This window comes from Pelodiscus sinensis, chromosome 11 (genome assembly GCF_052426305.1).
Source record: "Pelodiscus sinensis isolate ZL-2025 chromosome 11, ASM5242630v1, whole genome shotgun sequence".
Classification (NCBI taxonomy): Eukaryota; Metazoa; Chordata; order Testudines; family Trionychidae; genus Pelodiscus; species Pelodiscus sinensis.
In genome coordinates this window covers 43,148,513-43,172,323 of record NC_143062.1, presented here as the reverse complement: position 1 = coordinate 43,172,323, position 23,811 = coordinate 43,148,513, and the positions used below count along the sequence as shown (strand labels likewise).

The window sequence follows — 23,811 nt, the reverse complement described above, 5'->3', positions numbered from 1 at the left end:
TATGACCTGACTACAATCTCAGCCCCGGCATTGACAGCCCTCCGCACCAGAGTCTAGGTTTCCTCTGCAGTGTTCCTGTCCAGGACATCTGCAGAGCAACAACATTGTCCTGTCTATGTAAACACATTTACATCCCATTATACCATCACCAGCAGGCACAGGACGGCATGGCATTCAGTAGGGCAGTTATGCAATCAGCGGCTCATTGAAGTCCAACCCCTTCTCTGTACAAACTGTTGGTAAGTCACATCTTAGAATGTACCTGAGCCATCACTCGAAGAAAAAACGGTTACCTGCCTGTCGTAACTGTTGTTCTTCCACAACTTTCACCTGCTGTCTGTTGGAATTTTCTGGCAAGAAGGAACTGAGTAGGTAGCGAATCAGCAGGGGATTATATACCGTGACATGGAGGTACTACTCCAGGGGCCTCCACAACCATGTGGATGAGTACTGCTAGGGAAAATATTCTGGCAACTGTGCACACAGTTTGCACACACAAATCTTGGAATGGACCTGAGAAGCATATCATGAAGAACAACAGTTACAACAGGTAGGTAATTGTTGTTTTTTGGGAGACGGGCAGGAAAAAGGGGTTTAATATTTTGTTAAGACTGAATATTTGTTCCTTGAGTTGTTCTCCAGGTGACATAATTTTGTTCTAGGCAACATGCAAGTTTAAGGCTCTCATTTGTGTGTAATTTATTATTATTAATCAGTACCGTTATGTCTGGAGGCCCTTACACTGAAGAAACTGCAGCAATTGTACTTCGAAAGGATTATCTTGAAGGTGTTCTCCTCTGCTTATGTTCTTTATGTAGTGAGAAGGTTAAGAAACCCTACTCGTCCGTTCATGTAGTAAATCTTTAAATCATATTGGATACCAAATACTAACCTGGGTAAAGTCTCACTGCTTACTGCTGCCTTGTCTTGAAGATTGCCATGAATTCTTATGTAAAGCTAATCTAATTATATCTCCATTTCTTGTGTGTCTTATTCCAGTCAGTTTGGATTTAGGCCTTTTCTTCGTATAAAAACCACTATTTGTGTTGGTGGCCGATCTCTTAGCTGTGAATGAAAGGAGTTCTAAAAGACTGCTTCTCCTCTGCTTTTGAAGTCATTAGCGCACCTGTAGAGTCTAGACCAGGCATGTCAAACTCGAAGCCTACTGAGGGCCACACAAACAAAAACTGATAGCTTTCAGGGCCACCTAGGGTTCCCAGATGGTTTTTCGAGCGAAAAAATAAAAGAAAAAATTTTAGGTGCCAGTGACACCTGGCAGCGACCCTTGGGCCACCAAAGAAAAAGTCAGAAAGTTGTTCATTATTATAGATTATGTTTTAGGGATATTTTATAATAATACAATAATTTGATATGTAAAATTATTTGCTCATATTAAATAAATTTTAAATTAATTTTACATAATTTTTAATGTAAATATAAATTTAGGTACTTTTAAATTTTGTATATGATACATAACTTGCTTTGTTGAAATAAAAACAAGTATAGACCATGGTTAATCCAATAGAACAGGCTTCTGTGAAAATTTCAGATATTTTGTAAGTTTGAGATTTTGCATAAAGATATAATTATTCATGCAATTGCAACAAATTGACATATTTATTGATATAAAATTAATGAACATTTTGTGAATTTATTTGGGAATAAATAAATAACAAAATATTAACAAAATATCTTCTTCCTCTCCCTCAGAGCCAGCCCCTCCCCCCCACCTAATGCCTCCCTCTCCGCCCAGAGCCAGCCCCCTCAACCTAATGCCTCCCTCCTCGCCCAGTGCCAGGCTCTCTCAGTGCCCTCCCCCCACAACCTAATACCTGGGTCCCAGAGTCGACTTTGCCACCTGAGGCGCTGGGGTGGCGTGAGAACAGTGGCCAACTGTGAGCACCTGCTGGAGCGCCCAGCGCAGAGCACTCGGCCGGCCGTGAGTGCGTGCGCAGAGCAGCCAGGCCGGCTGTGAGCAGGCACTCGGCCACGTGCTCCAAGCGGCCAGTGGGATGCACTTCATTATTTAGTAAAAATGTTCTGGCAGGCTGCAAAAATGTTGATCGGGCCGCAGGCGGCCCGCCAAATGCCAGTTTGACGTGCGTGGTCTAGACCCTCTCTGGAATTGATACATTCCACTTGAATGGCTCTGCACTGGCTTCTGGGCAAAATTGAAGGTGTTAATTTTGACCTAAGAACTTCCCTATTGGGTCAGACCAATGGTCCATCTACCCCCGTATACTGTCTTCTGATAGTGGCCAGTGCCAGAGCTTTGAAGGCAACAGTACAGAGCAAGTGATCCATCCCCTTTTGCCCAATCCCAGCTCCTGAGTGGCTGTCTCTTTTCCATGACATCACAGAGGCTGATTGAGTTACTCAAGCTAATGAGCCTGTGGCTTAAATGTGGAGGAGCTGGCCCTGTCCTGGTCATTCTCAGCCAGGAATCTCTGGCTTCAGACCTTGCTTTTTCTACCTTAGCTCAGAAGTGCCTGAATCTGGGGACTTTGAAGCCGCCTCCTGGTTTTTGTAGGATGTTGTTTGGCAGCCGGGTGTTATTGGGATGATATAGGATGGAAGCGATAGGATGGAAGCCAAGCAGATGGCTGCATGTATATGTGAGATGAATATGGTGTTATTACGGCCTGAGATGAGTAAGAAATGACAATGTGATGCAAGCGAATATAATCAGGTGAGGCAGATGAGGAGATACTTACTTTACTTTACTTTAATTTAGGATGCATTATCCCAGTCTTTATTAGTAATTCAGACATTGCATGTCCAGCAGAATATGGTTTAAACAAGGACACTAGATGCCAAAGTAGAGCACAAACGTCCAGTTAGATAAAATACTCCTCCTCTTATTCTTACTCTCTCTTAAACTGATTTTATCCTGATGTAACTGCAGGTAAAGCCCATTGCTTTACACCAATTGGATCCATCATAGAAGCCTTTGATTCTATGATGCCATAGCTGACACGAGCTGCTTACCCTTCCCAATGCATGATTTCTGTCCAGTTCCATCTATGGCATGGTAATAAAATTTTGGTCTTTTTACTGCATGTTCAGGGGCTTCAGGGGGTAGCTGAGTTAGTCTTTTACAGAAAAAAACAGCAAGCAAATGGTCTGGTAGCACTTTATAGATTAACAAAACATGTAGATGGTATCATAAGCTTTCGTGGGCACAAGTGGGCTGTGCCCATGTAAGCTTATGATACCATCTACATGTTTTGTTAGTCTATAAAGTGCTACCAGACCATTTGCTTGCTGTTTTTTTGTTACTGCATGTTTGTCTCAGTTTTTTTGCTCAGTGTCAGGGAATTGAGAATGAAGCTTCCCCACTGTACAGCTGCATATGTGTATGCTGGACGTAACTGGTTTCAGACTCCACATCCCAATAAACTGGGTCCCAGGCAGTTTCAAGGGTTAATGGAGTTTCTTTGCTACTTAAAATCCCTCTTGCAAGAGTCCTGGTGTTCTTGTTCTTGATTTGTGTATTGATTGGTTTGGCAATGCACAAAAGGAAATTGCTCTCTTCATGGCGTTTGTGGAACGTTCACTCCTGTCTTTGGCTTCAGGAGAGCGTGTGCTCTTCCTCATCAAAGAGAGCGGTCACACCTCTGATCACAGCCTGGACATACCTTAAATGAACCTCACTCCAAGGGCCCTCCTTTTTATGCATCCTGCTTCAGGCAGTTACTCTGAGGTAGGACACTAGGGCTGCAGCTAGACTGGCATGATTTTGCACAAATACTTTTAATGGAAAAGTTTTTCCGTTAAAAGTATTTGCGCAAGAGAGCGTCTATACTGGCATGTGCCTTTGCGCAAAAGATTTGCTTTTGCGCAAAAGCATCCGTGCCAGTGTAGATGCTCTCTTGCGCAAGAAAGCACCGATGGCGGGCTTTCTTGAGCAAGAAATTAATGTTGCTGTCTACACTGGCCCTCTTGCGCAAGAATACTTGCGCAAGAGGGCTTATCCCTCAGCAGGAGCATCAGAGTGTTTGCGCAAGAACCACTGATTTTGTACATTACAAAGTCAGTGTTCTTGCGCAAATACTCGCGGCCAGTGTAGACAGGCGGCAAGATTTTGCGCAAAATCATGCTAGTCTAGATGCAGCCTAGCTTTTTCTCTTTGCTTATGGTCCCTGTGGCCTGAAGGAAACTCCTTCCAGCAAGCAACTGAGTGCAAGGTGCACGTTCCACCTTTTCCCCTTTTTTAGACGGGCCCAAATCAGCACTTCTAGGTGGCAAACACATCCCAATTGTGCTCTTCAGAGCCTAGAGCTAAAGTATGTGGGTTGGTGTCTAGGGATGTAAAAACCACCCAGAATAGTTAGATCATTTAACCAATTGTTTAACTGATTCACCAGCAGCTCCCTGTGGGCAGCAGAGGCTGTTCAGGCTCCAGCTTGCAGTGAGTGGCTCCAGGTAACCAGTTAGCCTTTACCATCCTGTTGACATCCTCTTGCCAGCCCTTTTCACTGTTGGTCACTGCGGATGCTTCAGTAGGTTACTCTGTTGCCTATCCTAGCCGAACACATTCTGTGTCCTAGTATGAACAGTTGCACTGCAAACTTCAAATAGGTATGAATGCTCACTGAATGCCCAGCTGCTTGGTTATGCTCCTTCCTGACACTGCCTGCAGTAAATTATTATGTAGCGTCTAGACTTACTTTCTCTTCTAGTTACTTGGAACGTAATTATTTATGTGCACTGGGATTCAATAATTATTTCCCAAATAGCTGTCCTTCCTTCTCATCTCTCATCTCCCCTTAGTTTCTATACCTGCATGCATTTGTGTTGCATTTAAAAATTAATCAGTTCTTTGGCTAAGACACCATGTCTGTCTGTCTTTTGCCATTTATACACAGTCAGCACGTCTATTGGGTGGTATGAATTAACTGTTGCAAGCAGCTGTCTGGAAATTGTCTATGTCTCTCAGGCTATATCTACGCTACCAGGTGATGTCAAACTAAGTTATTTTGAAATAATAACTCCCGAATAAGCTTATTCCTCTTCACGAGTAAGAGTTATTTTGAAATAACAAGCCCATTGTTTTGAAATACTTTGTAGTGTGGACACTCACCTTGTTATTTCGAAACAACTCCCGAGTGTAGACATGCCCTTACTTTTCCCACAGTAATATGCTCTGCTTCCGAGAAATTCTGTGTGTGCACTTGATATAGTATCTCTACTTAGAGTAGACCATTGTCTGTTCAGTTAGAAACTATCAGGAGTGGGAAACCTACGGCCCAGGGGCCGAATCCAGCCTGTGGATTGGGGCTCTCTCTCCCCCCCAATCGGGGAGATGGGATGATGCTCCAGTCCTGTGGCCCTCCCTCTTGCCCAGATCTACGCAACCTCACTCCACCCTAGCACCCTATTGTCTGACCAGCTCTCCCACCCTCAGCCCGCTCTTGCACCCAACCACCCCCTCAGACCTCCCAAACCCCAACCAACTCCTGCACCTACCCTCCTGTCCAGACCCCACACCCAAGCCCACTCCCTGACAACCCCCTGCCCCTGAATCCCTCATTTTTGTACCCACTCCAGAGCCTATGGAGGCCTACTTAATCTACTAGTCTGGGTACCTGTAGGCTCTGGTGTGTAAGGGGAATGTGGGGAGTATCTTTCTGTTTTTCAGTTGGAGTTTGTTTTTGTTTCTCACTTTGTGTGGCCCCTGACAGATTTTTCTGTGGGTCAACAGCCCCCAACCCAAAAACGGTTCTCCACCCCTGCACATGATCTGTTTACTTAGGAGAGATCGATTTTTGCAACTCTGAACAGGAACAGTAACTTTTTAGCACCTACCACAGTATCCATGTGTAATCTACCTAAAAAGTTATTTCTTGTGTGTAAACATCTATCTGTAAAGACTCTGCTGCAGGCTTAACTTAAATAAAAGTACCTGTCCGAGTAGCTGTGGCCTGATATACTTGAGTGCTTGTATCTTCGACCAAAAGTAATGTAATCAGTGAAGACTTAGAATTAGAACTTCAGGATAATCTTTAACTTTGCTTTGGAGACTGCTTGCACTGGGCTTCCTCGGTCAAGCAGTAGAGAGAAAGCATAGAAATTCTATGTGGGCAAGTGGACGCTATTGATCAAAATACACAGTACTTGAATGCAAAAGTGAAATCCTACCCACGAGTAGCTGTTTGCTGAAACCCTGACTGTGTATAATACACTTGACCTGGATCATTTTCCCCTCTTTTGAACTGCAATTTTAAGAAAAAAACTACTGCTAACCCAAGACTGAATCTCCCCATTCCGGAGGAGCAGTCGGAGTCACTTAGGGTACGTCTAGACTACATGGCTCCGTCAACGGAGCCATGTAGATTTGTTTGTTCGGCAAAGGGAAATGAAGCTGCGATTTAAATAATCGCGGCTTCATTTAAATTTAAATGGCTGCCCCGCTCTGCCGATCAGCTGTTTGTCGGCAGATCGGGGCAGTCTGGACGCTCCCCCTGTCGACGAGCCCTTTATCGACCTCCCCAGTAAACCTCATCCTACGAGGCATAACAGGGAGGTCGATAAAGGGTTTTCAGGTCGGCGCGGGAGTGTCCAGACTAGTGCGCTGAGCCGAAAAACAGCCGATCAGCTGTTTTTCAGCTCAGCGTGGCAGCCATTTAAATTTAAATGAAGTCGCGCTTATTTAAATCGCGGCTTCATTTCCCTCTGCTGATCAGCCTAATCTACATGGCTCCATTGACGGAGCCATGTAGTTTAGACACACCCTTAGAGGAAAACTCCACTTTTGGGTGGTATTGAGAAAGAAAAAAGGAGAAAATAAATCATTGGCAGTATGATTGGTGCTTCTGTAGGGGTTAATGTGTTAGGATAAATCTGGGGAGAAATGGTTTAATGGGCAAAAAGCAGATGAGGCGATTAAAGGTTGCATGATAATTCCCATCACTTGTCGCATAAGTGTGTAATCTGATGCTAAATTATAGTAAACTCATGCTGAGGATTCACTGGATCTACTCAGTACAACCTTGCAGTTCCAAATTTATATGTGATCTCAGAATAACGTCCAGCAGGGAATAGAGAGATTTCATGTTCTCACAAAGAACTGCTTAGTCATCTGGAAGCAAGAGCAGCTCATGCTGCTAAAATGCCCCTATTCCCAGATTCTTGGGTTGGGCAGCCACAACGCCTGTTGTAATCAATCCAATTCTAAGTCAGTCCAATCACCTGTTGTCATGCTGAGACATCCTCCAGGGAGAGCCCAATAATAATCTGGCTGTGTGAAAGCTTTGAGCACACTCAATGGAGTCTGAAGCATTAGACCTTGGGAAAGGGGTGGTGCAGTTTGTCTCGGTATCTATTTCATAGATGTAGAAGAGGAGATCATCCACATCAGAATTGGAAGTATCCTCTGAAACTGTGGCTCGTAGAAGCATTGCCAAGCTTCTCTGGCCCAGTGACTAAAGAAACGAACTATGACTGCAACAAGGCTTTCCTTCAGTCAGCTCTGATGCATAAACAGACCAGTGCACTTCCCTGGCTGAGCTGACGATGGATGCGGCGTGTTAATGCATGTTATAGCAGATGCACTCACTGCTTGTTTCCTTTTGGACTGAATTTGAACATGCACTTCCAGAAAAATCGGATCCCATCATAAAAGGCCAGGATGAGGTTGCAGAAGCAACAGGAATATGAACACTAAGTAGAACAAATAATACAGCATGTAGTTTAGGGATGTAAGCAACTAATCGATTAGTCGACTATCTGATAAGCAAAAGCTTATCAAATAGTCGATACACTAGTCGACTACTCACTTCCCCCCCCCCCTTGCTGCGTCTATCAGAAAGAGGGAACGGGGGTAGGGGGGAAGCAGAGGGAGGTGCTGGGGAGAGCCGGCTTAAAAGCCGATTTACCCCCAGCTACAGCTCCGTGGGAGGAGGCAGAGACATGGGTACAGTGATGCAGCAGTGGCCTTCCACATCTGAAATGTACAAGAGTCCCCACTGAGAATCCCCTGCTGGCCCTGGGCTCCATGTGGCATTTCAATCTTTGAAATGCACAAGAGCTCCTTCTGGGTCTCTTGTACATTTTCAAAGGCAGAACACCATGTGGCACTTCTGCCTTTGAAATGTAGCAACAGACTCTTGCTACATTTCAGAGTGGAAGCTCCCTTGTCAACTAATTGAATAGTTGATGGAAATTCTATCGACTAGTTGATTAATCTAATTTTAACATCCCTAATGTGGTGGTGTGAGCCACAGAATAACAAGCACGGGAGGAGGGAAGAGAATGTGAGGACAGTAAGGATGCTGGTATGTCCAAGGAATAGAATGTGCCTATTGAACAAGGAGAAGACTAGCAAGGAGGGTGTCACTGAAACACTTTTTTTCTGCTCCAGTGCAACAAAAAAGGGAGTTAAAGCTTAAGTAGTGGGGGGGAAAATCCTGTGCCAACCAATGAAAGGAAACAAGGCTTGAGACTTGCATCCTGCAGGTGTCTCTTTGCAAAGGAATCCAAGTTGCAAGAAACTTTGTACACCTTAATGTCCCCTTGAATTGTATGTTCCCTGGCTGAGTCCATTGATAAACTCCAGTAAGTTGCTCGTTGCTTTAAAAGGGCCTTATTAGACGGTTGGATTAAATGTTTCTTGCTATGTACTTTTCACCTTCCCTTCTTTCTTTTTTTAATCCAAATTTTTACGGGCTGGAACCAATTCATTTGTATTTGTGCTCAATACAATGAGAGCTATTTCAACAGTGCAGTGTATCTACCAAATAATTTCTAGCCACAGCTCAGCAAAGTAGAGCATTTTGGGAACAGAGCTCAATGCCAGAGTTTCAACTGAAAAAGGAAAGATTTAATATCTAGACAAGCCTAGCAGGGACTAGTGCATTTAAATACAGTCAGCCACAATTGTGTGCGCGCGTCGTTATTTAATATTGTATTACTAGAAGATTTACCTCGCATTGCTCAGGTATTTAAATTCTTTTTGGACAAGAAAATGAAAATGTCCATGCTTCATTTGAATCGTTCTTCTGGGGTGGGTGCAGTCTGCAGGCTGCTCCAGGGAGAGAGGACTATCCCAGCCCTCTACTGCGGCAGCTTGGGGCCAGATGAGAAGTACCTGCCCATGCCACTCTCTAGAAGCAGGCACAGCTGGGAGAAGGGGGCATGTACCCTGGCTGTGGAAGGTCCAGGTTTGGCTGCCCCCATGCTCCCCAGCCAGAGTGAGGAATGCAGCAAACTGTGCACGTTCTCCTCACTCCCTGGCAAAGGGGAACTGACAAAAATGTTTCTGTATGGATGGAAGGGGGAGTGCGGAAGCTTCAGTCCCTTCTCCTTCCCTAACATGGTTGGCAGGCTCAGGGCTGGGGCAGCTCCTTTCACCTGCTGGCTGGGGATGCTCCACTCTGCCAATCCAGCACTTCCCCAGCCCTGAGCCTCCCAACCACTTGTTAGGGAAGGAGAGGGGACTGAAACTTCCCTTTTCTGTATGGTTTTATGAGAAGCAATCACATTTTCCTGCACAGCTAAACCCTTACCTTGCTTTGTTATGATAAGGAGAAGTTGTTTATTGAATGTGATGGTCCTAGCTCTTGCTGTTTGGGAGTTCTTGAACAGACAGACAAACTCAAATATATATTGGATATTAAATATATAGTTGATATAAAAATATACTAGCTAGCTGAATTTACATGCTTCTGTTTTAAGACTAAACGGAGCTGGTGGTCATTTGGCCAGTAGATTTTTCAGTGCTGTGGTACTAGACAGTGTATTCAGGGATTTGCGGTAGACCATCTCCTAGCCTTATATGGCAAACTCCTGCCTTGTTTCATGCTGGTGAAGTGAGAGAAATGGAGTACAAGAAGCTTTGCTTCCCTGTTCCTATTGCCCATGTGCTAGCCAAGGAAGTATCAGGCTAGAATCTTGCTTAAGCTCTAACTGCTTCTATGTCCTAACCAGCCTGAAGTGATGGCTGGACATGTGGGTGCACATGCAGGTTGCTTGCTCCTTCATGGAGCAGTGATCAGATGCTCAATACGGCACATTCCCCTTTCCCCAAGCCATCTTACAACTTATGCATTCTTTGCCTCTGACTGGCAACATGGTGAGGCCAATTCCCCTATCACCAGCACTGTTCCTCTTTGCTGTGGGTTAGACCCACAAGAATAAGATTTTGCCCACTGTCTGCTGCTTATGATGAATGATGGCTCTTAAATTACTATGTGGTTTTTAAACCAGCCATATTTAAATAAATCGGCTTTCAAATGTTGGTGCTTAAAATAGGCATCCAAATACTTACAAGAAAATGGGTACCTAGCTTTTAGTAGTGCTGAGCCCATACTCACAAGCTAGTTGGTAAAATTTAGGTCCCAAACATTTTACTACCAGTCCTTGCCTTTTCTCGTTCTCTTTGGCAAACATGAGTACCTTGGCTCATCACAAGTGAAGATGAAATGGACATCTCTGATGTGCTCCATTATTTCCTATGCCAGGTGGTGGAACCAAACTCTGGGATTGGCGCATGTGACTTTTGCTTACTTCAGAATACAGTCTGCAGACAAGGGCTGGTGATCAGTTAAATGTTGCTAAAGATGGAGCCAAGAACACACAAAAAATATAGACCTCAGGATATTGGTGGCTTAGTTAACTTGGCAATGGGACAGTAGCTTTCAAAAGGGCTGTCAGATTGTAAGAACTTTAACATGAGATTGCTTTTTAAAATGTGAAATTTAGGACTGACTCAAGTACTTTTAGAACCTATGCAGCCTCACAAATTTGATGTATTTGCTTCAGTTACATAGCTGGTTTGGAAGCATTAATTTCTTAAACCTGAACCTGTAGAGGGAATAAATTGAAACTGACAAGCTGAAGACATTCCTGCCATTCAAGAGCGGCTTAAGGAATTTCTTACTGGCTGAATTTCAAATATGTAGCTTTTTGCCCAGCACTGCATGGCAATTTCAACCTGCCTGACCGTGACAAGATTAGTTTTTTCCTCCCCCTTCCTAGCAGTAGTATAAAAAAAAATTAGATTAAGAAGTACCAGGCAGAGATGCAAAAGCCTAAAAGTGTTTTTTAACCCCTCCCCACAAACGCTCAACCTTACCTTGAATGATTCTGTCTGTCATTTGATTGGTGCCTTAATTAGCCCCATGTCCTTTAACCTCTTGGGAAATAAGTAAGGGATAAATTTGGGGATAAAGACAAAAACGTACAGAGATTTACCACACACCACTAGGTAATTCATCAAGGAATGTTGTTAATTAGCCCTGCCTCTTTCATTTCTGGCTCATTTAATAAAACTGGTTGATTTAAAATAATGCCTGCTGGTTCATGATCAACGAGTTTCAAAAGTCCATAACTTGGCTCTTAAACAAAAACAATATTGTGCAGTTTCTGTAAGGGGGCCTGGTATTTTGATTTGTGCTTTTTCCATTTCAGAAGAACAATTTCCAATTTTGTCCTTAGAGACTAATTATTGCATTTCTTGTTGAGGATCATCTGGGTCTTTTTTTAATTTGTCATTTCTTGTGTCTCCACAAAAGAGGGTGAGGGACAGAAAAGAGAGAAAAACCCCAATACGTCATTTGGAGAGCTACCTGTCGGGTTTTATTTATTAAGCATGGTTTGAGAGAATTTAACTGACCACTTTGGTGAAGTAATAGGCATGTGGAGGTAATGATTAGTCTCTTTAATGCATCTGAAGACGTGGGCTGTGCCCACAAAAGCTCATGATACCATCTACATGTTTTGTTAGTCTATAAAGTGCTACCAGATCATTTGCTTGCTGTTTTTTTTATTATTCAGAAATTGGGTGGCAGCTACATGTGCGACTTGTAGTTTTAATTTCATTCTGTAAATGATGTGGTATATGCTATTACTGAATCATCTGGTTCGCTCAATAGAAGTTATGCCTATGCAATCAAGAAGAAATGCTCCATTTCATGTTCTGATAATGTCTTGCATACACATAGTGTTGTTCATCTGAAGAGCTCCAAGTACTTTCTGAAGATGGGAAAACCTCTCCATCTCTCTTTCAGTTTATCCATCTCTACAACTCTCAGCTGTTAAATGGTCAATATCAGGGGCAGTGTTGAAATCAAAACACCTGGGATTTAATCCCGATTCCACTCTCCCTTTTTGCCTGTTGGAGACTGGGGAGATGTGTGTAGTGGAGCATCAGACCCCAAATAGCTGTCTGGACCCTACTGCCATAGATTCCAGTGAGTGTAATCACTGCCCCATCATGGGATTGCTAGAATTCTGTTAGAATCACTCCTTTCAGTGGTGCATAATATAGAAACATTCTCCCTTTTGTGATGACTTTCTTTGACTGGTCTTAGCCCACCTATGGCCTCCGTGGCATCACTGTGGCTCTACTAGTTGTGATATTTGCATTGTAGATCATGACTAACTCCTTGTGTAGTAAACTCCATTAGAATTCACATGTTAAGTGGGGCTGGACAGTAGTCCTGGTTTAGATGAGTGATCTCCAAGGAATCCCATTGCAGGAACTGGCATCTGGGTCACTCATTTAGCATCTAACTCTCTGAATACGTTCCAGAATTAATTGTTGAGGAGGACACAGCAGCAGCAGCAGGTTAACGTTTGATATGAGATTTAAAAACTGAAGTTGTGTGATGAAAGTAACAACAGAATTTAGCCAGGAAGAGATTTATGTTGGGTGATTACAGTACTGTTTGTCTACATAAATGTCCCATGCTGTTTTAGTTGATATTCCGTATTTCTAGACTTGACACATAGCGTTGTACAATACAGGTTGAAGTTCTCTAGTACAGCACTTTGGTCTGGCAACATCCATGGTCTGGCATGATTTTCGTTAGTCGGATGTCCACTTATCATGGGTGTGGGCAAGTTTCCCACGGTCCCATAAAGTTTGTTTACAACCACCAGTCCTGGCTCTCAGTGTTCTGTGCTGTTATTTAGCTCTAATTTACCCTTCAGTGTCTTCTGATAGCCCAGTAAGCAGTGGAAGAATTGGTAATGCTGGTAGACAATAATGACCTCCCATGATGCAGCAAATTCTCTGGTTCGGCACTGGTCAGGTCCTGAAGGTGCCAGACTAGAGAGGTTCAACCTGTATTGCTCTCAGTGGTTACTCTCCTTCCCTGCAGACATAGATGCTTTTCAGTAATACAAATAACCACAATAATTGGGTGTGAAGCACTCTTTGTGTACAAGGTTGTGTACCATGTTGTCAGATACTTTGGACTCCTGTAGCCTGAAAGGCAAATTGATAGATTTTTATGGTCAGATGGGCTAACCTGCTCATTTAGTCTGGCTTTCTGCACAACACCGACAGTACCATTTCACCAAGTGGTTCCAACAATCACACCCATAATGTCTGCCTGAGCTGCAACGCTCCTTGTACAGAGACATTCAGTATTGACTTGAAAATGTCAAGTGATGGTGAATTCACTACTTTGTGAGGTCTTAGTCCACTAATTACTTACCCTTGCAGTTAGAAACTTGCACCTTATTTTTAGACTGTCATTACTTCAGCGTCCAGCTATTGGAACTTGTTCCATGGTTGTCTGCTAGATTTAAAGAGCCCTCAAAAGTCTTCTTCCTAGGCAGGTACAGGTTGGACCTCCATGGTTGGGCACCCTTGGGACCTGGCCGGTCTCAAACAAGGGAATTCGCCGGATCAGGGGAAGTCCCCTGTCACTGGCCTCTCTGGCACCTGCCGACTCTGCTTCTGGCCCCAGCCAGCTGTGCTGTCGGCCCTGGCTGGACCCCTCAGCCCTGGGACTCCCAGCTGCGCTGCCTAAGCCCCCTGCTGCATGGCTCCAAGCCAGGCCGTGGGGTACCCTGAGCTGCCTAACCCCTGCTACGCTCCTGGCTGCCCTGCCAAAGCTCCCCGCAATGGCCGAGTCCCCTGCCGTGGGACTCCCCCCTGCACTGCGGGACTCCCCACGCTGCCTGAGCCCCCTTCTGTGCTCCTGGCAGCACCACTGGTGGCTCGTGCAGAGTTGCTCCCTGTAGTGATGTGCTACTGGCCGGACCCTAAGTTCTCCCTACGTAGCACAGGGAGCAGGGAGCAGCTCTGTACAAACCACCGGAGTTCCCCATGCCGCCTGAACCCCCTGCGCCGTGGGACTCCCTGCACCACCTGAGCCCCTCCCATGGGACTCCTGGCTATGCCAGGACTCTCTGCCGCAGGGCTCCTTATACTGCCAGAGCCTCCTGCCGAACTGCAGGATTCCCTGCACCGCCTGAGCCCTCTGGCACCGTGCTCCCCACATTGCCTGAGCCTCCTGCACACCACCGGCCTCCCAGCCTCTCGACTCTCTGGTCCAGGAACATCCATGGTCCTGCCTAACTGTGGATGTTTCTGGACAGAGTCTTGGTTTAGCGAGGTACAACCTGTACTACAGATCACATCATCCTTAACCTTCTGTTGGATAAAAACGAAACAGATTGCATTTCTTAGTCTCTCTCTCACTCAGTGCAAGGCAGATTTTTTTTCCAGTGCCTTAATTTTATTTTGATCATTTTTTGAATCCTTTCCAGTTTCTCAGCTTCCTTTTAGAAGTGTGTACAGCAGAACTGGAGGTAGTAGTGGTCTGTCTAATGCTGTATGCGTTAATAATAGCACCTCTCTACTTCCACGTGATAATGTCCTGTTTAAATATCAAAGGATCATATTTATTCTTTATCAGTGCATCACATTGGGAGCTCATGTCCTGTTGGTTATCCACCATGACCCTTCAAATTCTTGTGGGTGCTTAATTTCAGTATAGTTGGCCACAGCGGTTTTGTACATTCGCGGTACCTACATTACCTTGCGTTTTATCTGTATTAAAATGCATGTTGTACAAATTAACCCTGATTGTCTTGTGGAGCAGACCTGTCCATTTAATTTACCATTGTACTATTGTGTCATTTCCAAATTTCTTCCAGGTTATTGATAAAGATATTGACTAGGGTTTGGACAAGAATTGATTAGTTTGAGACCCTACTAGGAATGCTTCCTTGGTTGATGATTCACTACTTGCTGTTTCTTTATAAGGTATTAGTAATGTTTTAATCTATTTAATATGTGCCACTTTCATTTTATTTGTATTATCTACATTTTAATCATTGTGAAAAATTGAGTCAAGTGTCTTACAGAAATCTAAATATACTATTGTTAATACAGCTGCCTTTGCCAGTCAAACTTGTCAAAGTGGATATCGTTTTGATGATATTACAAGACCTGTTTTCATTAAAATCAGGTTGATTTGCATTAATTATACTGATATCCCTTAATATATTACTAATTGCATCGCTTGTCAGCTTTTGACTGCATTTAGCAAAGACTGATGTCAAGTTAACTTGACTGTAGTTATCCAGGTCATCTCATTTACCTTATTAAATACTGGAACATAATTATCTTTTCCCACTCTGTGGGACTTCCAACATTGCAAAAATTCATGAAGATACGCCTTCATAACTATGAGTTGCTAAGCCAATTCTTTTTAGACTCTTGATGAAAGGTTTTTGGACTTGCAGATTTAAAATCTTCCAAATATAGCATTTAAAAACAGGTTGATGTTAATCCAACACCTTTGTTAAGCCATGTAACATATTCTTGTTACACGTAGGATGAACATATATTGATGCAAATATTGCATTGCATTTTCCTAAAATATCACCAGATGGCACTACAGTTTCCAGAAGAAAAAATCTGCTTAATAAAGCTTTCATTTGTTGGTGCAAACAGTATTGGGGACTGTTGTTTTCTCTTTAACCCACAGAAGTTAGAACAGCATGCCATTATTGTTGAATTACAATTTAGAAACTGCCATATAAACGTATCTCAACTAGGGATGTTAAAAAGCATGTTTTAGTAAACTTCTAATCACTGAAATTTTCAGTAGTTACATGTTTACATGTGTCGGGGAGCGGGGGTGGGCCGGCTCCCCGCATGCACTGGCTCAGAACAGCAATGAAGTGGGGGGAAGCTTCTGGGAGCTGGTGTTTGTGGGGAGCCGGCTTAAAAGCTGGCTCCCTGCAAGCACCAGCTCCCGCCTGCTCCCCCCAACCTCTGTGTTGCTGCCTTTGATACAGATGCTCAGGCTGCTACTTGTTGCATGCTGGATGCCATATGAAATCAGATAGTACTTGTGTATTACACTCATTACATGAAGAAAGCTGTGATAGGCAGGTAAACCGAAACATATACAAAGGTTCCAAAGATATTGTTTGGATGGTTGTGGGGAGTGTCAATGGAAGAGGGGGGGTTGTTTTTTCACCTTCCCACATTTTTGCATTGGAGGCATGAGAGAGAAATGATAATGACTTCCTGAGTCTAGAGTCCAGAGGGAACTGGTGCATGGAAGTACGGAGAAGCGGTAGCGGGTATCCTTCCTGCAGGAGCCATCTTGCAATGGCTGTGGTATTGTTGCGTGGTGCGTATAGTTCCAACTTGGACATGGTGACTGAGTGAATGACTGGTTACTACATTTGGATAATGGTGTCCAGAACTCTCTGCTAGGGAAGACTCCCTGAATAAACACAGTGACACAGTGGTGCACGTTCGGCAGCGCTTCCTGTGCACAGAGGTCTGCTGAGCGTGCTGCGCCATTGAACTGGCTGCAGCTCAACCAGAAGTGATAGGATTGATTTCAGGAATCCCTGGGTGAAATTCTCTGGCCTGTGCTAGCCAAGAGGTCAGACTAGATTATCATAACAGGCCCATCTGCCTTTAAAATCAATGACGTGGCACATGGGAATAACGAGGTGTCAGCCGAAATGGTCAGGGCAGAGTGTGCGTGTGTGTTACACCCAAGTCTTCAACTGCTGAGACGCAAAGTTACAGCCGAGTTTTTGTTACTGACTTATTTTGGAATCTGTGTCAGGCCTTTAAAATGACCACACTGACATCAGCAGAAATGGGTTGTGTTTTTTTTAAACAAACCAGCATTTCAAAGAGATGCTTTTCTCCCTTGGGGCAATGTACCCAATACATCTAGCTAACCTTTCCCCGTTGAAAGGAGAGGGGGAAAGGGAGGAAATGGGTTGTCTGCTGTTGCTTTCAAGTACCTTGATGATTCTGTGACTTCCTCACACCATTGGAACGCTTACCGTAAAGCAGGTTTTGGTAGATCCTAAAGTCTAGCACAGAAGTGACAGGGCTCAGTTGGATGGGAAGGTCAGGCTTAGTGATCTAACATCTCATTTTTAATGGGACAGTCCTGGATTTAGGCCCTACTGCAGATGTCCTAACTTTTTCTTAAAAACAGGCAAATTGTCCCTTGCTTTCCACCTGTCCCTAGTCAGTACCAGCAGGTCCTGCTGTAGTCTGGATCCCCGGGTGCCAGCTGTCTGCTTGGTCATCAGTGGTGAGTGGGTGTCAGTGGCCAAAGATGGAGGTGGGTGCACAAGTCTGATGTTGAGTTGCCGCTGCCGGGCTGGCTGCTCCCCGGTGGCCTGTCAGCACAGCCCCTTCCGGGTGCTAGCTCTCAGCCAGCACATCCCTGCCCCTGTTCAATTTCTGGTGGGCACCGACTGTGCGCTGCAAGCTGCAGAGGCTGGTGTGTGCAGAGGGGTGCCAGGCAGCAGCTGGCTGCATGTTACTTCTGCTGCCCATCTGTCAGCCCTTGACATGCTCCTGTTGTAAAGGGCTTTCGCTCTCCTCTCCCTGCTTCACCCCTTTGCACACCCAGCCCTGCTAAGCTCTGGCATGAGGAGGAAAGCTGATTTCCAACCTGTTCATATCCCGACCCTATAGGCTCCACCGCAGCCCTCTGGGTAGCTGCTCACTCCCTTCCCCCCCCCCCAGGTCCTGCTCTGGGGAATGTAGGGCTGCTTTATCTTTTGGGTACCTTCTCCTTCTAAGCCACTGCCCTGGCCAGGCAGCAGGACTGCTGGAGCCTCTGCAGTCAGGTTCCCTGGGCTGTGGTGCTCAGTTCGTCCTTAGGACTTGTCTCCTTCATGCCCATGCTGCACCTGGGGTATAGGAGGTGGCTGGGTTATGTTGACAAGTATCAGGGAGTAGCCATGTTAGTCTGAATCTGCAAGAACGAGAAGTCCTGTGGTTACCAATGTCATATACACTACCATGTGCCAGCAGTGCCCCTCTGCCATATACATTGGCCAAACTGGACAGTCCCTACGTAAAAGAATAAACGGACACAAATCAGGAATGGCAATACACAAAAACCTGTAGGAGAACACTTCAGTCTCCCTGGACACACAGTAGCAGATTTAAAAGGAGCCATCCTGAAACAAAAAAACTTTAATAACAGACTTCAGAGAGAAACTGCAGAGCTACAATTCATCAGTTTAGGATTAAATAAAGACTGTGAATGGCTAACCAACTACAAAAGCAGTTTCTCCTCTCTTGGTGTTCACGCCTCCACATCAGCTGCTAGAAGTGGGCCTCATCCTTCCTGACTGAATTGACCTCGTTATCTCTAGCCTTACTCTTGATTGGTACTCTTTTCTTATGCCTGCCTCTGGAATTTCTACTACATGCATCTGACGAAGTGGGTCTTTGCCCACGAAAGCTTATGCGCCAATAAATCTGTTAGGGTATGTCTACACTAGCCCCCTAGTTCGAACTAGGGAGGCTAATGTAGGCATTTGAAGTTGCAAATCAAGCCCGGGATTTAAGTATCCCACGCTTGATTTGCATCTTCCCCTCCAGTCGCCATTTTTTGAAATTTACAAGTCCGGACTAACTGCCCGTGTCTACACATGGCAGGGACCCGGTATTTCAAATTAAAGCCCCTACATCGAACTACCTGTTAAACCTCCTTGTAGACGCGGGCAGACTTAGTCCAGACTTGTAAATTTCAAAAATGGCAACCGTCTGGGAAGATGCAAATCAATCGCAGGATATTTAAATCCCGGGCTTGATTTGGAACTTTGAATGCCTACATTAGCCTCCCTAGTTCGAACTAGGGGGCTAGTGTAGACATACCCTTAGTGTATAAGGTGCCACAGGACTTCTTGTTGTTCTTGAGTTATATTGGTGTCCAGCAGCTGCCTTGCGGTGTTAACTGCCTTTCCACACAGCCGCAGCGGTGGGGAGGGACGGGCTCGATGAAGACATGGGCCAGGTCATTCACTCCTGCTCCACTGTGGATGGAAGGAGTTCCCGTCCTTTCCCTCCATACAGTACTGAAAGGATGCTGCTGGCTGCATTCTAGGAATATAAATGGTTAACCAATTACCTGATAGGAGCTGGAGGAGCTCCCTGCCCACCCTTCCGTTAAGGACTAGGTATGATCTGAAAACATTCAAGAGCCATGGAAGTCACACAAGTCTCTGAAGTCTGCTCCCTGAGCACATTTCAGGAAGACCCTGAGGGTGCTCAGTCTCTTACTGTTCCATGATTGGGTAACATAAGCATGTCGTCAGGAGGCACCATATTCAGCGCAATATAGCATCATCTTATGACAGGAGCTAGAAAGGCAGACCTGTTCTGAGACCTCGAGATAAAGTTCTACCAGCTCTAGCATGGAGTATGAAAGGGAGCTACAATTCCATTTCTGATAGGGAGGGAGAAAATAAGAGCTAAGGAGCCTCCCAAGGACAAACCATGGGTACAAGGTGACATGCAAATCTTGCCTGAGGTTTGTTTTATTTTCATTAACCAACAAAGAGAAAAGAAGGAAAGGGGTTTGAATGCTAGCCAGGAATGCGTGAGCATTTTCCTCGTGTGTTACCACGTGACTGAATTTCAAGTTCCTTCTCCACCTAAAACGCACTTTACTTGATTCACTTATTCATGCCTTATAAAGAAGAAATGCACTTTTATGTGATGGAGCTGATCAATGCCAGCAGGGTGAGTGCTAACTCCAGTTCCAGGCCTTTTTTAAAGAGTAAGAATGGAACTCTCACAGTAAGCAGAGTGAGTGACTGCTCTTGTTTTGACACATTTCTCCTGACGCTTTCCTACCTGTCTATGACTCTGACTTCTAATGGCATGTCAAATCAGGACAGTGCAGTCTTTGGGACTGGGGGCATCTCGTTATGAAGTTGCCTGTTGCATCATTTTGGGCTCAAAATATTACTCTACCAAAATCTAAACCGAAGGAAGCAAGAAGAATGAATTTTCAAGACTCATTTGAATAGGAGGATTTGAAATCTCATCCTAAAATTAGGGTTACCAGATTTCAAAAAAATACCGGACACACTTGATCTCAGATGGGGAGTGGGGTGGGAGGTAAGCGGGGCCGGTTGTGGGGAGCGGGGCTGGCCAGGGAAGATGGGGGGAGGGGGAGGAAAATGGTGGGCGGGAAGCAGGGCTGGCCAGGAGAGAACTGCGGGGGAGTGGGGCTGGCTGGGGGGGAACTGGCTGGGAGAAGGTCAAGGGGAGTGGGGCTGACTGGGGGAGATTGGGAGAAGGAACCGGCTGGCGGGGAGGGGGGTTGGGAGGAGTGGGGCTGGCTGGGGGCAATTGGGTGAGGGGGAACAAGCCAGCAGGAAGCAGGGCTGGCTGGGAGGGGTTGGGGAGAGTGGGGCTGGCCAGAGGGGAAGAGCAGAGGGGAAGCAGGGCTGGCCGGAAGAGGGTCAGGGGGAGCTGGGCTGGCCAGGAGAGAGCGGGGAGAACTGGCTGGCAGAAAGCGGGGCTGGCCCAGGCGCACGCAGATCTCGGGGTCCTGCCCGTCCCACTCACGGGGAGCACAGGCGAGTCCAGCCCCGGGGATTCCATCTGGCCCTGCTCCCCCTTCCCCCCCACTCCTCTCTACTGTGTAGTTGCGTACCGCCTGACTGGTAGACATGTTCACGCAGTATGAGCATGTCTACCAGTCAGGCAGTACGCAACTACGTACGGATACTCATGATAATAATAAAACTTACTTAATTAGAAAATACTGGACATTTATATGTCTGGTATTTTCTCAATTTGTTTCCCGGACAGAAAGCTCAAATACCGAACTGTCCGGTTCAAAACTGTACACATGGCAACCCTACCTAAAATATCCCTTCTGGAAGAGATCTCTAAATTAAAGTGAAAAATCAAATTTCCTATAGGTTTTTTGGATTGCTCTGCGGCATTATATCCCTATTAAATACTGTAGGATGGTCCAAAATACCTATAGGGAAAACAGTTAATCCGTTAAATTCTACCAGTTTTTAGGGTAATTTCTATTGAAAACTATTAGTTTTCTGATGGTTTCGCCCCTATTAAATTGCAAAAGGGTAGGGCTTTTGATTTAAAAGTGTGAAAATATTGTACTACAAATGAACATGGTTGCAGTTTGTGCTTAAATCTCATTTTCTGTGGAAGTCCTTTTCTTTTGATTAACCCTTTCTATGCTAACCTAATCCACATCTATGGGTAACTCATTTTAAAGGGAACAGGAATTGGTTGAAGACCTTGGATGTTCATCAGCTTTCCTCTCAGATCAGAGCAATAGGTATTTTGATGACCAGATGTAATATAGCTCATGCACTTTTCTACATAACGTTCATGTTAAAACACAATAAATATTCGTGATATCCTGATCACCGCAATATTCTCGTCTCTATAACATTTAATACAGTGGGGAGACAGATCTTGCACTGCATGAAATGTACTGGTTTTTTCTCTCTCTCGGTTGTTTTTCTCTTTTAGCCTCATTTTTATCTGTGGATATGGTTGAAATCCAGCCCCTGCTGCCTTTTTAAAATAAATATTCAGTGAATATCATAGCTCCTCCTCCCTCCCCCCAAAATCAGGGAAGCTAGGGTTTGGAGAGAATACAACAGATGAAAAGAATCAGAACCAGGAAAGTATAAGGGGAAATCCCCCAGAAGTCCCAGAAATCATTCAGATAACTCCAGTCATCTGAAGAAGTGGGCTGTGCCCACGAAAGCTCATGATACCATCTACATGTTTTGTTAGTCTCTAAAGTGCTACCAGACCATTTGTTGTTTTTTTTCCTGTAACAGACTAACTCGGCTACCTCCTGAAGCTCCAGAAATCATTTGACAGTCAGGTCACCAGGGTCTCCTGAGACTTGTTTAACTCTAATTCTAGAAGGGTTTGTAAAATAAAGCTGTTCAGTACATTTGATGGTTGTTGTGGTGGCCTATGTGAAATCAGTTTTGTAAGGTCACTTCAGTTCCCAGTATACCAGTATCCCCACATGCACGACACCCTGCCCAGTGGCGCTCAATCTTTCCAGGCTGCTGTGCTCTTTTCAGGAATCGGGTTTGTCTTGCACGCTTCCAAGTTTCACCTCTCTAAAAAAACTACTTGCTTACAAAGTCAGATGTAAAAATACAAAAGTATTACAGTACACAGTTACTGAAACTTTGCTTATTGTCTCATTTTTGCCATTTAATCATAAAATAAATTAATTGGAATACAAACATCATATTCTATATCAGTGGATGGTATATAGAGCAGTATAAACAAGTCATTGTCGGCACAAAATTTTATTTTGTACTGACCTAACCCATGCTTTTTATGTAGCCGGTTGTAAAACTAGGGCAATGGTTTGATGAATGGATGTATCCCCTGAAAGATCTCTGTGCACCCCAGGGGTACACATCCCCCTGGTTGAGAACCACTGGGGCAGCGGCATGCTACCTCAGAGATGAGCTGTGGATTCAAACATCTTCAGCTCTAAAAGACAGGTTGCCCACTGAGGCACATCAATAGGGCAGCAAGGGGCATGCCAGACATATTTTCTGGACAGGGCGTTCAAGTGTCCAGCAATATCAACCCAGCACTTTTTAATACCTCTCAAATTAATAAGATCCCATATTGGTTCAGTCCTTGTTTCTGTTCCTGCCAGTGTCACAGGAGTCTCTGCTGTGAAGCAGATAAAGGCATCCTGAAACAGCTGCATCCAAGCCCTCTTTCTAGCAGAGCACAGCAAACCCGAACTTCTTCCATTGCTAGACTATTTCAAATAGGCAAAAAGATCCACATTTACACAACCCTCCTCCCCTCCCCCACAAAGATCCCCAAACAGCATCCTGCCTTTTTCCTCTTATGCTCCCTTTGCTACTAGAAGGCCCATGTTTTCGTAAGGGCTTTTTCTCCATCCCAGTCTAACTTCCTCTGCTTCCTCATCCCTCAGGTATAGTCACACACATATGGCTATGCCATCTTGGTTTGGTCTAGAAGATAAAAACCTTGCAAACTGAGGACTCAGTAGGACGGACCACTGAGGCATGTGCCAAAAATCCCATTAATGTGAGAAATGCCGGCATCTTCCAGAGACAGGGGATGATCATTGCTGCAAAAGCGGAGGATGTTGTGACCTGTGGCATGGAAGAAGAGCAGTTTAGGGGAAGTGAAAGGTCTTGGTTAGGAGAGTAATGATTAGAGAGGCATGGAGTGATCAAGATTGTCAGTTTTCATACACGGGCTTTTTGGCCACGAAATCTGTGAATGTCGTTTTTTTGTAAAATGACCCTCCTAAGTCTGTTTAGCTGCTTAAACAGGCAGGCAAGACCCAGCTTTCCTCAGGTATGTCTGTGCTGCAGCTGGATGGGCACTTCCCAGCAAGCACATAATGGGGATTTCCTTCAGAGCATGGACAGGCACCAGCTGCTTTGCTCTGCTAGCATGCTAACAGCAGGGTAAGCTGCAGCAGCTTTGGCAATGGCTTGGACACCCATGGCAGCAGGTGGAATGGCACCCCCTTGGCTAGACCAAGCCACTGCCCATGCTGCTGCAGCTATACCGCTGTTAGCGTGCTAGCTTGAGCTGAGGGGCTAGTGTCTATGGGTCCATGCTGCAAAGGAAATCCCCATTATGTGCCTGCTTGCATGTTACTCACCCCTTTGGAAAGCGGGCAGAGTGAGTGTCTCCCCCATGTACCCGCACGAGTTCTATGTGCTGTGAACGTTGCCTCACTGTGGTGGCATTGACTTTGTGTTCTTACTGTT

General features: G+C 45.0%; 1 protein-coding gene across 8 annotated transcripts in view; it reads left to right on the top strand.

Annotated features, from left to right (window-relative positions):
- The window catches only part of MITF (melanocyte inducing transcription factor), a 192,967-nt gene that overhangs the window by 120,728 nt on the left and 48,428 nt on the right, over nt 1-23,811 (top strand). Inside the window, exons 1-2 of one of the 8 annotated variants that reach the window (XM_075938582.2) lie at nt 1,626-2,689; nt 14,893-15,001. The exons of the other annotated variants lie outside the window; for them this stretch is intronic. Of the exons in view, the coding sequence (XP_075794697.1) occupies nt 14,957-15,001 (45 nt within the window). The 5' untranslated portion in view covers nt 1,626-2,689; nt 14,893-14,956. Of the gene's footprint in view, nt 1-1,625; nt 2,690-14,892; nt 15,002-23,811 lie in introns of those variants that run through there. 8 annotated transcript variants of the gene reach the window in all.